This window comes from Eptatretus burgeri, chromosome 13 (assembly GCF_056783735.1).
Source record: "Eptatretus burgeri isolate ZD-2024b chromosome 13, Ebu_testis_v1, whole genome shotgun sequence".
Classification (NCBI taxonomy): Eukaryota; Metazoa; Chordata; class Myxini; order Myxiniformes; family Myxinidae; genus Eptatretus; species Eptatretus burgeri.
The window spans coordinates 63,638,011-63,655,974 of record NC_140973.1 but is presented as its reverse complement, the minus strand read 5'-3'; the positions used below and the strand labels follow the sequence as shown (position 1 = coordinate 63,655,974).

The following is a 17,964-nucleotide window of genomic DNA, read 5'->3' as shown; positions in this document are numbered from 1 at the left end:
CTGATGCAATTTCAATGCTTTAATGGCGGCGAGGTGCTCCATTTGAAACTGTTTGTTCAATATATGTAGCTTTTTGATGCCTAGGGTCCGTAATCTTATATATTATTTCCGAGTTTGTGGTCTCGTGTCGCGCTATCTTCGACTTTGTTCTGCGCTCGAATAACGTGATATTCGGCTTACATTATCTCAAAGACCATATGAGGTGCATGGTACAAAAAAAGTAAATAAAATGGTTCTGAAACAGTGAAATCGTATTCCATTTACTGCATTAAAGTAAAAATACTACTGATACTCTGCATCAGTTCCTTTCTCAAACACACCCACCCCAACATGTCGCGCAGAGCGCGGGTTATGCTAGTATATATTTGTGTTGGCGTCAAAGCCATTGTCCAAATGCAAATGAATGGTTGGACAACCTGTCAATGCTTGAGTACAATGCGAAAATATTTTGTCAAATATGTTTCAGTATCCCTCAGCAAACTCTGTTTGCTTTTCATATGCCAAGGGTTTCCACATCTCCATGTCCACGAAGTCTTTCTCACAAATGGCTTTTCATATGTTAAAGCGATAACTCGAGAAAAGGGAGGTTAGCAGGCTGAGGATGGAGGGTCGAGAAAAGAAGTAGTTGGGAGTCAGGGCAGGAAATGGAAATACTTGGGACATGAGGGTGAGAGGACAGGTCGACGATTCCACCATCTTTTCTCTCCATAGTAATGTCTGTGTCTATTGCTTCTTGAACGGCCCACCATTATTCCCACCTTCTTGCGGAGTTGGCCATGGAAAGTATTTGGTCGATTCTTTCACGGACCGGCTGGCTAGGCCTAACAATTGACTCAAGCTGAGTTTGGCAGGAATGTGTAATTTGTTCAGAATGTCGACGTTAACTCGCCTACCCTTCACGAAAGACCCCATGGAGTCTTTAACATCGACCAGGTAATGCTAGAAGATCGGATACCTGGCTTGATGTCCATCTGAGTGACGACACACTTTGTGATGTTGCTCCGCATGTGAAGCACCAATCTGACAGTTTATAGGCGGGTTGAGAATCGAATCGAGACGAGACAGCACAAACGGAAGTGTGCTACTTGCGTACCGTCTTGTCATGTCTGTTTGCTTCTGCTTATTGTGTTTCCTGGTTGTTTGTTCCTTGCCATTTCCCTTCTGCTCCATTGTTGATTTTTGGCCTTGCACCCCTTTGTTGTCAACTCTTTCCTGAATCTCTGTTAAGAATCCTAAGAAACACAATACCTAGATGTTGCCATATTCAATGTTTCCTTCAAAGCCTTTTGCTGAACACAAATTACATTCTTTATTTAAATTGTCTCTTTCTTCCACATTCTCAGTGTATTTCTCCATCACTTTCCCTTTTCCCCTCTACCTTATACATTTCACAGGGAGGGGCTCCTTGCATGACTACTTCCAAACCATGTCACGACAGTTCACATCACTGGAGTGGAAAACCATCAAAGGACCTGCCAGTGATGTAGAGAAGCTGGAACTGTTCTACCGACACTGGGTATGTCGGAGAGTTGATTTGCACCGAGGAAAGTGTTACATGTGCCGTATACAAGGTGATTGTTGGAGGCATGCCATCCAACAAGCCAAACATTCCACACTTCTGCCATTTGGTGGAATTCCTCCCAAATCATGAGATCTATTTGAAGAATAAATATTCCTGCTGAACATCATAATGCTTGGAATTGTTGTTTTCGTATGACCTGCCAATTTTTATCAATTTGCCATGTTTTTATTCTCGGTTGTTCGATTCTTTAATTAATTATTTTCCACTTTCACTCAAACCTGTAAACAACGAGAATGGATGTGGTGTAGTTAACAAATTGTAATTGATTTACGGATGGAAATTGACTGATTTGCATTTCTCTGTATGTAGTGCCTGAAGGAAAGCTACCTGAAGGCTCTCGGCGTCGGGCTCGGTTGGGACCTTCAGCGTCTTGAGTTTCGCGTCCCAACGCGGGATCTGCGAGTCGGGACCATCACCCGTGACACGACGCTTCTCCTCGATGGGACGGAACAAAACAGTTGGGAGTTCCAGGTAGTACTGTGGGTTCTTCCTCACGTGCAATATTTACCTCTGCCACTGAAGGTGGATGGGAGGATACGTTTTCACCACTGTCTGTCTGTATGTTTGTCTTTGAGCAGGATATCTCAAAAAGTTGTTGACGGATTCTAAATACATTTGGTAGACAAGTTGCGGGTGTGACGATGACGGAATTATTCGATTTTGGTGAAGATCCAGATCCGGATACTAGAATCTTTTCAGCGATTCCTCACCATTGAGAGATGGGCCAAAAACGATATATGGCACAATATCTCAAAAGGTTCTGGACAAGTTATGACAAAACTTGGTGGATGAGTTGATGAGATGACAAGAACAAGCCGATTCGATTTTGCTTTTGGTTCATGTCTGGACCCAGATCCAGCCTATCAGTGGGATACAGAAGGTAAACTATTCAGCTTGGTGGAGGTATGCGCTCTCCCGAGTGCCCGTTCTTCTTTATGTCTGCATTGGAACTGGTGTGCCAAAATGTCTGAAATATTTCCGTATAATCTCACTCATTACAGTCACCCTCCCCATAAGTGATGCAATTTTGTCCATGTCATTGCAATTTATGGGTCTTCTATGGGTCATTATGTGAAAAAATTACTTTCAATATTGACTTTGCAAAAAGCCTGTCAAATCCAATTTATACTAAAATCTTTTCCCATGCTGCTCAAGGCAGAAAGGGATCCAATTTGAAGTGTCATGTCATCGTGGTGAGATTTAAACAGTCATTTTGTGGGAATAAATACATTTGGAGAGACAGTTGTAGTTAATGTACTCTTTTTACAAAAAATTTTTGACACTGAACTGAAATTGAAACTTCAAGAATGAAAATTTAATGTTTCCATTGAAACATCATTGTTGCTAAATATATATTTTTTTATATATATATATATATATATATATATATATTTATATATATATATATATATATATTTTTTTTTTTTTTGCAACTGGATATCAGAGACTCCTTCCCAAATAAGGATAGCTGTCCCTTTTCATCAGTTGGCTTTCCACCAATTAGTTATCTAGTTCCATCAAATCGTGTTCGACTTCTGGTGACATTTATGATGAGATTTCTCCGAACATCCCGATCCTGCACTGCTTCCCGAAGCTCTGACAGAGACAGCTAGGTTGCAGCATTTACCCCATTCAGCACGTACAACGTTTGCCTGTTCCTCTTCTTCCCTCAACCATATCCAGCATGGTTGATTTCTCCAGACTTTCCTTTTCTGCAAGAATGACGCGTCGAAAGTATGACAGTTTCTGTTTTAGCATCAGCGCCTCGAATGGTGGTATAATTTGTTCAAGCATTGATTTGTTTGTTCTTCTCGCAGTCCTTGGAATTTTTAACATTTGTCTCCAAAACCACATTTCAAAACTGTCAATCTTCTTCCTTCCTTTCCTTCTCAATTTCCATGACTCACATCCATACATTGCAACTGGAGATACCACAGCATTCATCAGCCTCCTCTTGGTTAGTGTTGGCACATCTACCAACTTGAAGCACACTCGGTAGAGTGCATATCACCGCCATGCAATGCCTGATCCATGAGAACATATCAGGCCCAATACATTTTTGAATAAAAATTAAAAAAAAATTCTCTAATCCGGATCTGGATTCGGATTTTCAACGAAATCAAATCAATTTGTCTTTGTCACACACACACAACTTGTACCCCAAGTTTCGTCTGAATCCGCCCACAAGTTTTGAAGATATTGTGCTATGTATTGGTTTAGCCCGATCTCTCAAAAGTAAAAAATTCTTGTAGCCGGATCTCGATCCAAATGTTCACCAAAATCTCATCAGTTCGTCCTTGTCACAGGTGTGGAGTGCCTTCAAGACCACCATCCTTGATGTTGCCGGTGGATGTCTTGGAACGGACCGTAGGGCGAAGAAGAATTTTGTCTCTCTCGGGCCACTGGATACTATTGACCAGAGTAGCAGGGCCTGGCTGAATGGCAGTACTGAGATGTTCAGGGAGTTGAGGCATAAAACTGAACGTGCACCGAGGGTGGACAAGGAGGCCTATGAGTGGGGAATCTGTGAGTGGGTAGAGCATCACCTGTGGTCAAGTGATTTTCATCCTGCTAACAAGGGAATTCGTGCATTGCGTTCCTCCAAGCCCTACCCTCGGTGTACTGCAGTTAGAGCAGAGGGTGGTAGGCTCTTGGCAGAGTAGTCGGAAGTGAAAGCCTGCTGGGCTGGTTACTTTGAGCAGCTGTACCAGGCTGATACACCAGCTGTCTAGTTGGATGTCAGGGGTGTTACAATCCCTGTTGCTGACCCTCCAATCAACTGTGATCCACCTTCGTTTGTGGAAACACAGGCTGCGGTGAACCGCTTGAAATGGGTAAAGCTCCTGGGATCTGCGGCATCCATGCTGAACTTCTCAAGGCTGGTGGAAATACTGTACTCATGTCGTTGCATGCAGTTCTGTGCTCTGCCTGGAACACAGGTGTCATCCAAACTGACTGAAAGAGGGGCCTTTGATAGGGTTCGCCACAATCTGCTTGAGCACCAGCACCCAGAGCAGTCAGGCTTTAGACCAAAGAGGTCAATCATTGACCGTATCCTTGCTCTTCGGGTGCTCACTGAACGCAGGCGAGAGTTTCGGCAGGGACTGCTTGCAGCCTATGTTGATCTCTGCAAAGCGCTTGATTCAGTGAATTGGGATGCCCTCTGGAGGATTGTTGGTCGTCGTGGGGTGCCACCAAAACTGATCAATATGATTTCTGAACTACACTATGGTACGGATAGTGCTGTGAGATGCAGTGGTACCATCTCCAACTTATTTCCAGTTGTAACTGGAGTTTGTTGGGGGTGTGTACTGGCCTCCACACTTTACAGTACTTGTTTGGACTGGATTCTGGGGAGGATGTCGGAAAGATCAAGCTGCGGTGCATCGTTTGGGAATGTCAATATTACTGTCCTTGATTTCGCAGATGAAGCAGTCATCTTTGCGGAGACTCTGGATATCCTTTGGGGGGCCCTCAAGGTGGTGGATGAGGAGACTCAGCCGCTGGGATTCCGGGTTTCCTGCATCAAAACTAAGATCCAGGCTTTCAATGACATCTTGGATGCTGCTATCTTGTCTGTACCTGTTTGTGCTGAGGATGTTGAGCTCACGGAGAGATTCACTTACTTTGGCAGTGATACTCGTGTCTCCGCTGGCTGTGAGCCAGAGGTCAATAGGCATCTGGGTCAGGCCTTGGGGAGTCATGGATTCACTGAATCATGGGGTGTGTTGCTGTCGGTACCTGTGCAGGACGATGAAAGTCGGAGTCTTCAGGTCCTTGGTGCTTCCATTCTTGCTCTACAGATGTGAGACTTGGACTCTGACCAGGGATCTATGATGTAGGCGGAATTCCTTTGGTACCAGGTCTCTTCTGAGAATTTCTGGCTGTTGCTGGTCGGACTTTGTGTCGAACGAGTGGTTGCTGAGAGAGACTCAAATGAGATTTGTTACTTGCATCGTCTGTGAGCGTCAGCTGCGGCTGTATGGAAATGTGGCTCTTTTTCCTGACGCTGATCCAGCTCACCAGATTCTCTCAGCGAGGGAGCCTCGTGAGTGGAGGAGGCCGATGGGCCGACCATGCGCCTCGTGGTTGCAGCAGGTTGATCAGCATCTCAAGGAGATGGGGATGGGCCTGGTATCTGCCTGGGGGATGGCCAGACGGAGGCAGCTGGAGTATCGGCGGAAAGTGGACGCAGCAACACGCTGCTCCGTCACATGCTCCCACACCTGACCTGACCTTGTCACACACCAAAACTCTTCACCAAATTTCATCCGGATCCGTCCACAACTTTTGGAGATATCTTGCACACAAACAGATAAACAGATATACAAATATACAGACAGACAGTGGTGAAAACATATCCTTCCACCTTCGTTGGCAGAGGTAATTGACCACAATCAGTGACTGGATTACAACCACAAAGTCTCCGACTCGGCTTCTTCCAGATGAACACACCAGATGATCGTGGAGGAAGAAATAAAGGGACAGTGTCCGTTCTACAGGATGTTTGTAAAGTTATTGTGCAACTTTAAGCCTTAATAACTCTAATAACTTTGGATGTACACAGGATACAAGAAAACTGTAAACAACTTTTGAAAACATAGTAATTCATAACGTTTTTACTTAATACAGTTCACATTTATGGGCTTTGACATAACTACCATTTTCCTAAAACTGTACATCTATCAATCCCATTTTCCAAGTCTTTGAAAATGCTCTCCAGTTTCTGTGGAGTGGATTCAGGAATTGGATTTGTCATGCAAGTCCTATAAGTTTATCCATAGAATATGGTTTTGATTCACTAAACAACAGTTTTAACATAGCCCCATAAAAACTAGTCAATTGGGGGCAGGTCAGGCGAAGGAGGTGGCCAAGCAATTGGTGTACGTCTTCCAATCCACTTGTACGGATCGGTGTCATTCAAGAACCATTTCACAATCAAAGCATAGTTGGAAGTGAGCACCGTCTTGCTTGAAGAAAGTGCTATCTGAAAGATTTGATCATCGTAGTTCAAGGACAAATAAATTCTACAACACTGCAAAGTGACGTTCATCATTGCCTGTTGCTTCTTCAAAACTAAAGGACCAATTATGCGTGACTCCCTCAAGCGCACCAGACTGATTTTTGATGAGACTTTGTCACCAGATTTCCTGAGGTTTCTCTGTCCCCCAGATGTAGTTGTTGTGGCAGTTGACTTTGCCACTGTGGGGAATGTTGCCTCATAAGAAAATCTCAACTCATCAAGAAATCAGGGGAAATTGAAGATTTATCATAATAACACAACAATATCAATAACATAATGTTTGAGTTATGCTTTCATATTGTCGTGTTCACGGCGGTTAACACTGACCTGGAAAAATAGCCGAATGGTATTCCTTGGAAACCGACATTCCTGGAGATTATGGCACGCGCGGGATGGAGATCGGCTGTTGTTGTAGTTGTTGTTGTAAAACGTGGTTCTTTTATTTCCGGCCTTGTAAATGCAAAATCATAGGAAAAGGTCACAGGAGGGCAATCACATACTTGGAGAAACTAGCCTTTAATCCTCCCTAGTTAACACAGCACCACCCCCGTGTGGTGACGCGTAACAATCTTAAGCTGACAGTTTTCTCTACTTAAATTACATCGGGATATCTCCTGCCTGTCTACCGACCATGCGACCTTATACAATCCTGTCTTTACTATGAAATTCCTCCATCTACCCCCACAAACATAACAATATGTAGTTTACAGATTGCTTCTATTCTCTCATGTGTACATCCAAAGTTATTAAAGTTTAAAGTTGTACAAGGACTTTATAAACACCCTGTGTATGTACTCTTACCTTGTTTTAAATCCATAATCAGGAGGTACTTCCTGCTCTGCAATTTCCTTGCATATTTCCTGCTGAGTGCTAAAAGATGCTGAGTTGCAGAAATCAAGTTTCTGACTTAATTATTGGTTATATGCTGTCTCAAACAGGACAGATTCTTACGCTTGAACATCCCAGTCTTCATGAAGGCTCGTGCCGGTCTGCAATCAGCAGAAAAGTTAGACAATCAAACCGAAGACCAAATACTGCATTGGAGTCATCAGAAGGAACCCGAAGAAGTAAAGAGCAAAGATGGAGTCATCAGGAGGAACCTGGATACGATTCGGGTTTCAGCCGCTACTCCACAACCCTCAAACCCATCCCAGCACAGCCAAGTGAACCTTACAGAAAACTTTCTGCAAGAATTCACTTCTGAGAGAGAGAGAGAGAGAGAGAGAGAGAGAGAGAGAGAGAGAGAGAGAGAGAGAGAGAGAGAGAGAGAGAGAGAGAGAGAGAGAGAGAGAGAGAGAGAGAGAGAGAGAGAGAGAGAGAGACACAGAGCGAGACAGAGCGAGACAGAGACAGAGACAGAGACAGAGACAGAGACAGAGAGACAGAGAGAGAGAGAGAGAGAGAGAGAGAGAGAGAGAGAGAGAGAGAGAGAGAGAGAGAGAGAGAGAGAGAGAGAGAGAGAGAGAGAGAGAGAGACAGACAGTGAACAAAAGAGAGAGACAGTGAACAAAAGAGGTTAAAGAGAATAAAAAGCAAGAATTTGAAAGAATGAAGAGAAATGTGAAAAAAATAGGAAGAAGTATGAAAGGAACAAGGAAGAAAGATGTCGGGAAGAATCAGGATAGATGGATTTTACAATGGGTTTTATAGAATGAAAGCCGATAAGAGTACATTCACTGCCACAGGAAGTCAGGGGTCAAAGATGGCTGGGAACTGGGTAAAGAAAAGTCAAAGGTCAACGACCTTTTCCCCCTATATCGAGATTTTAACCCGTGATCCTTACCCAGGTCCCACCAATGTGCCATCTGTTGGGTGGGACATTCAGCTGTGGACTCGTCTGCGAGCATTGATTGCAGGTAGACGTTAAAGATCCCACGGTGTCATTCGTGAATTAGAGTAGTCAAGTTATTGTTGGCACCCTGGCAGAACAAATACCAAATACCTACCCTAACCATCTCCAGTCGAACGTCAGGCCTGGGAAACAGGTTAGTGAAAGACATGCTTGGCCCAGCAATACCTCGTTACAGACGTTAGATCATTGAGCCAGTACGATAACGATGAGGACACTCCACAGAAGCATCATTAGAAATTGTGAACCTTGTGCATCATGCTGTCTCACATCACTTTAAAAGTTGTGGTTGGGAGGGGAGTGGGGTTGTGGGGATCATTTAGCACTTACAGATCAGGGCACCTTCATCAAATCATGTCTGTATGCCATCTCCAAAATAAATCCTCATGGAAACACTCCCACATAATGCTTTAAAAGCCAACATGGGGTGCTCAAAATAACTGCCTCAGGTGTGAAAAGGGACAGATTTACGGAGGTTCAAGAAGTCCTGTGTCGTACACTTCCAGGTTGCGATGTACTGGAAGCTTGTCACAAAGGGTCGGACTGTTAGTCAACATGAAAATGTGTCTTGCAATGCCAATTGAGATCAAAGATCAGATGATGGCGTCCCATCATGCGCGGTCATTGGAATTTGAAATCGTTCTTCTTATTCATATGCTGTGACGTTTTCCTGTTTTAAAGGCTGTACCACAAACACCTCGTGAGAGATCTAGTACGATCCGTGGTAGTCGTCTAGTACGATAATGATGATGACATTCATTGTTTCTTGAAAAACAAGTTTTGAGTAATTTTGAAGTAGGATTCTCAAGATGATTACATCAACAGTTCTTTTTTCATGATTCGGAAGAAAAACGTTTAAAAAAAAAAATAAAAATCAATACTGTATTGACAAAGCACAGGATGGTGTGCCAAACGGCTTCCTCCTGCGTCCAGGTCCCTTGTAGTACCAGGACTTTATCGTCTTATCTCATGGTCATAAGCAGAAAGACACGGCAACGTATCTATTTTCTTTAACCAGAAGCTTGAATTCAAATTGTTTTTTTTAAATAATAAGATACATCCAACAATGATTTGATAATTAATAGCCTTTCTTTTCACTTTACATCCACGTGTGAAAACGCACCAATAAAGTAGCCTTTATATAATTTGCCTGATTGGTTGTGAAACCCACGCGATGCAATTTTGCATTTTATGACCAATCAGGGACCCACAGAAGGCAAGACTTCGCTGCTTTTACAGAAACTGCTGGGAAGGAAGTCAATTCATTTCAAGTTCATACTTCATTGTGCAATTTTTCATTTGAGGATGGGAAGTGTAAACATTTGATAATGATCAGATCGAGTAATTCTCAGTTTTTGAAATTTGGGTTGTTTTCCTTTCACATCAAACAAACTTTGGAGATTTAGAAAACTTTTAAACGCACTATTTGTAGATATATAACAACGGAGACCCATACCTCTTGACAGAATGTTGGGACGTTCAAACGACAAGTTGAGAAACATTTCACGGTTAGAAGAACTGATCCTGGATAATCAGGAAGGTATCAGGAATTTGACATTCGTTCAGGGTGCTGGTAATAACTCGCTAAAGACACCGCAAGATCTCTAATGACAGCCAATGATCATTGCTGGCAGATGGGTCATCCGGCTTAACGTCCATCCGATGGCGCACACATTGATGCCTCACCCTGCATATGTGAAACACCAGGATGACAGTTTGTAGCCGAGTGAGGATTCAAACCCAGGTTAGATTGCTCAGATGTGAGTGCACATACCTGTAGGCTCCTGCCAGCCCCCATCCTGTTTTTTTATCGTCTTTCAATGTATTCTTACATTTCATTGTTTGAACACAGCTGTGCCCCCACCAGCAAATGATGCTTCTCTTGCAGCCATGTTCTGCGTATGGAAAAAAAATAATAGCAAGAAGAAGATTGACTTTGAAAGATCCACTTTCTCTACTTTATGAAGTCAACCTAAAAACTTTATCATTAGATATGTGAAATACTCGAGATGTCATTTGAACCAGGAGTTTATCAACTTACTGATTCAAAGCGTTTAACTCGTCGGTGGAGATGAAAGTTAACACGTCATCACGTAGAACTCAGACTGATAGCAATAAGCTCATGCCTTTTACACAGTTTCAATGTATCATCGGTTTGTTTATCTTCCTTTTTTCACAAGTACGTCATTTTAGGTAGATTATGGAGGTTGAGCTTCATCTTGAATGTGAATTCTTCGAGTTGGAATTGCAGGATGAAAAACATTTTGGCTTGCCAAACATATGTTGGAACTCTGCATTCCTATGTACTCGTAAAAGAGCCTTTTACCAAGGCCTGTCTTATTTCATCCAGCCCGAAATCACAAACCTGCCAACCATTACATGTAGTGCAGGAAAAAATACTCTCATTTTACAGAGCAGTACAGACCACAACAATTTGGATTATTCATTTAATTAATAAATATAAGAGTCTAAAGCTCACAGAGGAGCTGTTATGCAAATCACGCAGACACTTGCAGACAGAGATGCGAGACAACACCGCATCTGACTTCGGAGACAAAGCTGGTGACCTTGGGGGAAGTGACCTAACTCCCCGTGGTGCTTCCGACACCTGGTGCTATCTTGAGACATCGTTTTTCTCTACGCACTGAGCGGGACATTTAGATTAAAAAAAAAAAAACTTCTACCCTCTCTCCACCAACTCCCAAATGTGATGCCAACCTATAGAGTTAATCCATGCCATATCCTATAAATGTTGAGCAGCAAATAAAGCAGCACATACCATTTTTTTTCAAGGTCTTTGGTGTGACCCGGCCAGGGTCGGAATCCAATCGCCGACCTTTCAGACTCGCAGATGCTCGAACCACAGCGTTGCTGTTATTGCGCCCGAAATAATACTTCAGTCAAGGATCAACTTATTTGCAGTAAAATGTCAACAAAATAAACTGAGTCACCTGTTAGTGTTGAGACCAGCTCATGTGCGTGTGTGTGTGTGTGTGTGTGTGTGTGTGTGTGTGTGTGTGTGTGTGTGTGTGTGTGTGTGTGTGTGTGTGTGTATTCCGGGACATTACAATACGTTTCTAAAGAGCCCAAAACATTGCTTCTTTACACATTTATTTTGGCCTTTAAAGGGAGGCTTGAAGGTTATTTGTATTAATGACAATCAAAACCCACCCAGTCCTGTCTTTTGTTCCTCATCAAAAATTGTGTGATTCTCATTGCTTTTATGCAGGAGACAATGTTAGACGAGACTCATTTCGTGGCTGTGGCCGTTGGGCCTCCGGCAGTTGACCCGCAGGTAATTATAATTTCTTAAAAGCTCATTTACCATCAGGTTTTTGGAATTACAATCTTACAAAAGCGATTGCAAGTTTTTGCAGCAAACGTTTTTCTCATCCCCCTCCTCTCCAAACTCCTCAACCTCCAACCCTACCCTGATGTTTCAGGTAAAAGTGGTTATGGAGTAATGACATGCTGCTTATATTCTCCAGGAGGTTCCGCAGCAATCTGTATGGAAAGTTGCTTCAGCTGCACCTCGATTCAGCATGCTATCCTTCCGAGACCTCATGGCATCGGCAATTCCGATGTTTCCTGAAGATCCAGAGTTCTGGCAAAACTTCCAAGAGAAGTTGAAGGCCCAAAACACGCGTGATGGAGAGCGGTGAAGCAATGAGGTGTGAAACAATGCCATGCTGAGAAATGCTGCATCCATCGAGTCCTTATGGACCGAATGATGCATTTTGTTACATCAGTCCCACAGCAATGTGTTTGTTTAGTCATATGGACATGATGAGAAAGTTCATTTGAGTTTCACGAGTGGCTTATGGGACTGGCAAGAATGATGGCCTAGACTCCAGAAGTGTGTACACTCGTTTATATGCTGTCTACCCTGGGTTATAATCCCGGCACAACTTTCAACTGTCCTGGTATTTTACAGGCAGGGTGATTCTTCAATGTGTGTGCCGTTCCTCGGATGGATGTTAATCTGGGCGTCATGTCTGCCGACATTAGTTGGTGGATGTTAAAGATCCCATTCCCACGTGGTCTAGTGATTAGGCTACCTGGTTTACACCCAGGTAGCCCATGTTTGGTTCCTGGTGTGGGTACCACACTAGCAGGAGCTGTGACCACTAGTGTAGCGACTCAAGTAAAACTGAGTGGCAAGCAATCAAAAGGTGTACCCGAGTACGCTCAAACAGATGATGATGATGATGATGATAATGATGATGATGATGATGATGATGATGATGATGATGATGATGATGATGAAAGATCCGATGGTGGAGTCGATGAGCTATCACTGGTACCATTAAAGAATTCCAAATTCCTGCCATAACTTCCTGAGTCGGAGTACATACAGTAGTGACCTGACCAGGATTGTAGCCTAGTAAGCACTTCGGCAGCACCAACGCTCTGCATCAGACATGGCACAGGATGATGATGATGAATGCTTTATGGGCATCTACATATTATCTCTTCCCCTACGTAGGAGGTTTCTGGAGGACATTGATCGTAAAATCAAGGAAAAGGAAGGGATGGAAAGAGGTTAAATCGCAAGGTGCCAAAATTTCAGCTGATAATCTATGGGATTCAAACCCATACTCATGATGCAATGCAACCAAACTAGAATTTGAACTACGTTACGCTTTGTACACTTTACCACCAAGTTATACATGAGATTGGGAGGAGTGGGGGAGGGGGGGGTGATAGGGGCTCCAATTTTCTGCCACTTTATGTACATAAAATGTAGATGACCTAACAGATAGTACAGTGACCCTCGAATAGAAACCTAATAGTTCAATCCCAGTTTTCCCTGCATTACTGATTTGTAAAACAAGGAAGGATTGGAAAAAGGGCTTGGCCTGTTTGGTATTCCCAACCAAGCATTTAGCCCATGATACAATGAATCCAGGTTCATATCCTGTGGACAGTATACCATGTTGATTTATTAATCATCTTCTGATGTCCTTATTATTAATGGAAAAACAAAATTATCTCTCCCAATCTCCTTACTCAGTGTGTGAGGTATGTACAACTTCCTCCATGATACCTTGAAAAGCCCCATTAACGTATTTACACCGCATGCAATATTGCTTCCACTGACTGCCTCTGGTGTGAAATCATAATTATAGAGAGTGAGTGTTGCCAAGATCACACCATTTCATGGCCTTCGTGCCCTCACAATATCATTTTCCTTCCTGCGTATGTGGGCTTTCCGAATGAGGAGACACTTTGATCATATATGCCAATTAGCTTGGCCGGGCAGGTCCGCAGCAAAGGGAGATAAGGATGTAATTACAGCAAAGACTTTTTCATCAAACTGCTTATCACGATAATACCGCACGATGCAATTTTGCCAGTTGCACAATGGTGACCTTACAAAGGTGAAGGTTGCTTGCTTTTTAAAAATCTTTCAGCTCTCGATATTACCATATATAACTGCCCCAAAATTATGGAGTGGAAGTAGCTCAAACTTATCGCTGCCTTATTAAGACATACCTGTCCCAAAAGTATGTAGCGAGGGTAGCACGCTTTGCCTTTGAGCCATATAGTCTGGATTGCAAACAAAAACAAGTCATCATATGCTTTTTCGCAGGTAGGGTGATGCAATACCTGATCCAGCTTGACGTCCATCCCTCAGGTGGACATTAAGCCAGGTGTCCCATCTGCAAGCATTTGCCTGTGGTTTTTTGATAAAGGGTGGGAAAGTTCATTATCAGCACCTTAACCAAGTTCCAAAAAAGGGTTCCAACCATAACCAACTGGGAGCACTGCGCATTAGCAGCACGTGTCTGCTCCTGAGTTATATTGCCTTGGACCAACTGTATATCATAAAAAAATGATACTTCGAGGCTGGGAGTTTGCAAGAGAATTTCCCTTGAAACAGATGGTTTGGTTGATTATCCCAGTCGGAAACTGCTGTGAATTCAAATTTCTGATTCGATTTTTCTTCCAAAAGGTGTGAATTGTTCCCTGAGAACAATTTTCTCACCTGTTTTTTTTTCACATCAACAAAGGCTTTTGAAAGAGTTAAGTTTCATGGGGATGTGCAGTCCAGACTTGAATCCCATTGCCAAATATCCTGTCATTAGTTCTATGTAAGTGAACCCTTGTTAGAACTAGAACGGCACTCGCAGAGCGCAGTCTCGCCTTCTGTGATCATTCTGAACAAAAATCGTTAACGTAATCATTAACTGAACACGCTATTATTATGGCCCACTGTTATTATGTCCCATATACCCGTATCATCCATCACCCTATTATGTCACATAGTGTCGTGGAATAGGTTATGATGTCATTAATTAAATTCTTCACGAACATCAGGCCATTCAGAATGGTCACAATGTCTTGTCACCCATTATAAAAATTGTGACATTGCCTTTGTGTGCAGAGTTCATTTCCTTTTGCCTTTTTGTCAGATTGAGTGAAACCATTGATGACCATAAATAAGCAGTTAAATGAAGTTTTAGATTTTTTGGACAAGGATTTAAATTCAACCAATTACGGCTGGATTACAACTTTACCGATGATGTCATTGTTATCACCGTGTATATACCCCATGGGGAGTTAGGCCTAAGTCACATTTGCTCTACGGCGAGGATACGGCGGCCGTACGCCCTCTGAATTGACAGAAACGTGCGGCGGCCGCAGAGTTTTTGCGGTGGCCTCAGGGTGGCCCGACGCCGTATGGCTATATTTTACAGGTCGTAAGGTCGCCGTGGAATTATAATGCGGAGTTATAACTTTTTTCATTTCTACGTTCGCCGTAGCAATTCGACAAGCCGAAACAAAAGAAATGGTAAAAAAAAAAAAATTAACCCATTCGTTACCGTCCGTCTGGCCGCACGTTCGCCTTAGGGCCCCCTGCGGTCGCCTTGCGGGCACCTTGAGGCTACCTTGCGTCTGCCTTGAAAATTCTATGGCTGCCGCAGGGCCCACTTAAGGTCACCATGCGACATCAAATCAAAGACCATACGGAAACCCCACGTTTTCGGTCTCCACGATTTATAAATACGACGTGCGGCTCCCCGAAAAATAAAAACATATGTGACTGCTACATTGTGTGACCATGGAAATACTGCAGCCGCCGTATAATCGCTAGTGGCCGTAGATTTTGGAGACCCCACGGCCGCCGGTGCAAATGTGACCTAGGCCTTAATGACATATGCCAAGTTTCAATTTTTTTCATTGAGCGGTTTCAGGGATTGAGTAGTCCAATTTTTTCTCATTAATCCAACATGTCATATGTCATACCATGTGACTTATGGCATCATAGTTATCAATAAAATATTCACCATGGGGAGTCCCTCCTATGTTTGAAGTTTTGCTTCGATCAAGCGGTTGCAGATAAAATATATTTTAAAAGCAAAAACACACACACACACACACACACACACACACACACACACACACACACACACACACACACACACACACACACACACACACACACACACACACACACACACACACACACACACACACACCAATAATAGTTTCGCGTCCCCTTCCGGTGGAGACTAGTTAAGCCCTCAAGTCATTAAAAGGTATTTTATATTATACTAGATGACCCGTTGACCCGTTGGGTTCCCATTGTGATAGCAGTTGATAAAAAAAAAATCATTTTTCAAAAAAAAAAAAAAAATAGCTCCAGCGAACTATACCGCTGAGGTTGTTTGCATTGATCAAATAATCCCAAAGAGTACTTGACTGAATTGGGAATTGATCTTTTAATAATTTTTTTCGTTGCCCGATTTGAACAAAACTTGATATTGCGCGTCAATGTGAAAAAAAAAAAACGGAGTAAAGAAAGTCAAATAAATTATTGTGCGTAATCTTCGAAACACAATTTTATTTATTAACGAACATGGAAGTATTAGATCAAAATGGCGATGTTTGTTTTTTGCTTAAAAATAAATCGTTCTTTGTCTATACGAAATGTTTGAGATTTTTCAATAAATCATTTCAAGAAGAAAAAAAAGATAGCTCCAGCAAACTATACCACTGAGGTTGTTTGCATTGATCAAATTCTCCTGAAGAGTACTTGACTGAATCTGGAATTGATTTTTAAATAATTTTTTCGTTGCCCGATTTTAACGAAACTTGATACTGCACACCGCAGGGGAATGGTGAGTCAGGTGGGCCGAAAATTTTTTGCGCTATCGTGTACCATTTTGGCTGTATTTCGGGAACATACATACATACATACATACATATTGTTGCGAATTCGCGCCCGCCGGCATGCGATTGGCCGCTTTCCACTAATAGCAACCGCATCACCCACCGGACGGACAATTCAGTCGTGACTTTCCGGAGCTAACGCCGGAAACCAGTCACGGGTGGGTTTCTAATCCCCACCACGGCCGAGCCAATTGTCTACCCGCGCAAGATAGGGTCACTCGCCAAATTCGATATACCTAAGTACCTGCGCGGGCAGCTGACCAGACGACCGTACCTTGACGCAGGTCAGCTTGGGACATGAACCGCTTAAGCGGTCCGTTCCATTCTGCAGTGATAACCGAGCGGGTATTATCGCCCGACATCGCTGGATCCGATTCTATTGAATGGGTGTTTAAAACCCAACTATTTATTCCACGATGCAAGATGGCATTTCCAATAGGGAGAAGATGCAACGAACAGGGTACATTTGAACAAAGCACATTTAATTATTACAACATGTATGAGGCAAGGCAATCATGCAATATACAGGCAAACAAAAGCAATCACGTGACGTATGCAAAGGAAAAGCACTACGACCGAATAAAAGCAATGCTCATTTACAGGCACTTAAGCAGTTTTACTTATGGACACAGCACCACATCATTCACATAAAAGAAGAGAAAAGACCACCCCCACAGACAGGGGTCAGACTGGGCCCATGGGCCTTTATGGCATGGGACTTGGCTGACCGAATGGGTCCCACGAGACCGACGCTGGTTACCTGCACCCTCGTGGTGCGACGGTCGGCGAGCTCTCTCCGGCACTCTCCTCCTGACTGCGCGGCAGAGCTGGTCCTCCACGCACAACCCTCGCGACTTTGTGCCCAGAGGGAAAGGCAGCACCTCTTCGATGTCCGCCCCAGAAGGCGAAACCACCAAAGCCCCGATCCACACGAGCTTGAACCACACCAGCTTGAAAGAAAAAAAGACCAAGACAAAAGACAAAGACCCCGCACGAAGCTCGCGTCTTGTCCGCCTTATATCTCCTGGGGCTCAGCGCTTCACTCCTCCCCGTTTTCGGCTCCGCCTCCCTTTGAGCTTCTTCGAGAAATTTCTCGAAAAGGGGTGTGCCTCCGTTCACTGCGCCTCATTCCACGAACCGACCAATGGCGAACGATCTGCCTCGCCCTCCCCCCACACCAAGTGCGGAGAAACAGGCGGGAATATTAGGCGGGAAAAATCCGCACGCCCTCAAGTTCCTTCCTTTTGCTCGTGTTTATTGACTGAATGCGGAGAGATGGTTGGAATGTGTCCGTGGGGAAGAAGGGAATTGATAGCTGGCGTAGCGGCGAAG

The 17,964-nt window shown here is 43.5% G+C and overlaps 1 protein-coding gene across 14 annotated transcripts in view; it reads left to right on the top strand.

Annotated features, from left to right (window-relative positions):
* AASDHPPT (aminoadipate-semialdehyde dehydrogenase-phosphopantetheinyl transferase) overlaps positions 1-17,964 on the top strand; it is a 123,692-nt gene that overhangs the window by 29,543 nt on the left and 76,185 nt on the right. For 12 of the 14 annotated variants that reach the window (XR_015050843.1, XR_015050848.1, XR_015050847.1 and 9 more), the window contains 4 exons: positions 1,395-1,516; positions 1,892-2,053; positions 11,684-11,749; positions 11,943-12,125. Coding sequence is in view for 3 of the 14 variants with exons in the window: in XM_085852782.1 (XP_085708908.1) it covers positions 1,395-1,516; positions 1,892-2,053; positions 11,684-11,749; positions 11,943-12,116 (524 nt within the window). In the remaining 11 variants the exon portion in view is untranslated. Of the gene's footprint in view, positions 1-1,394; positions 1,517-1,891; positions 2,054-11,683; positions 11,750-11,897; positions 13,131-17,964 lie in introns of those variants that run through there. The other 2 variants (XM_085852781.1, XM_085852783.1) reach the window with 2 other exon arrangements.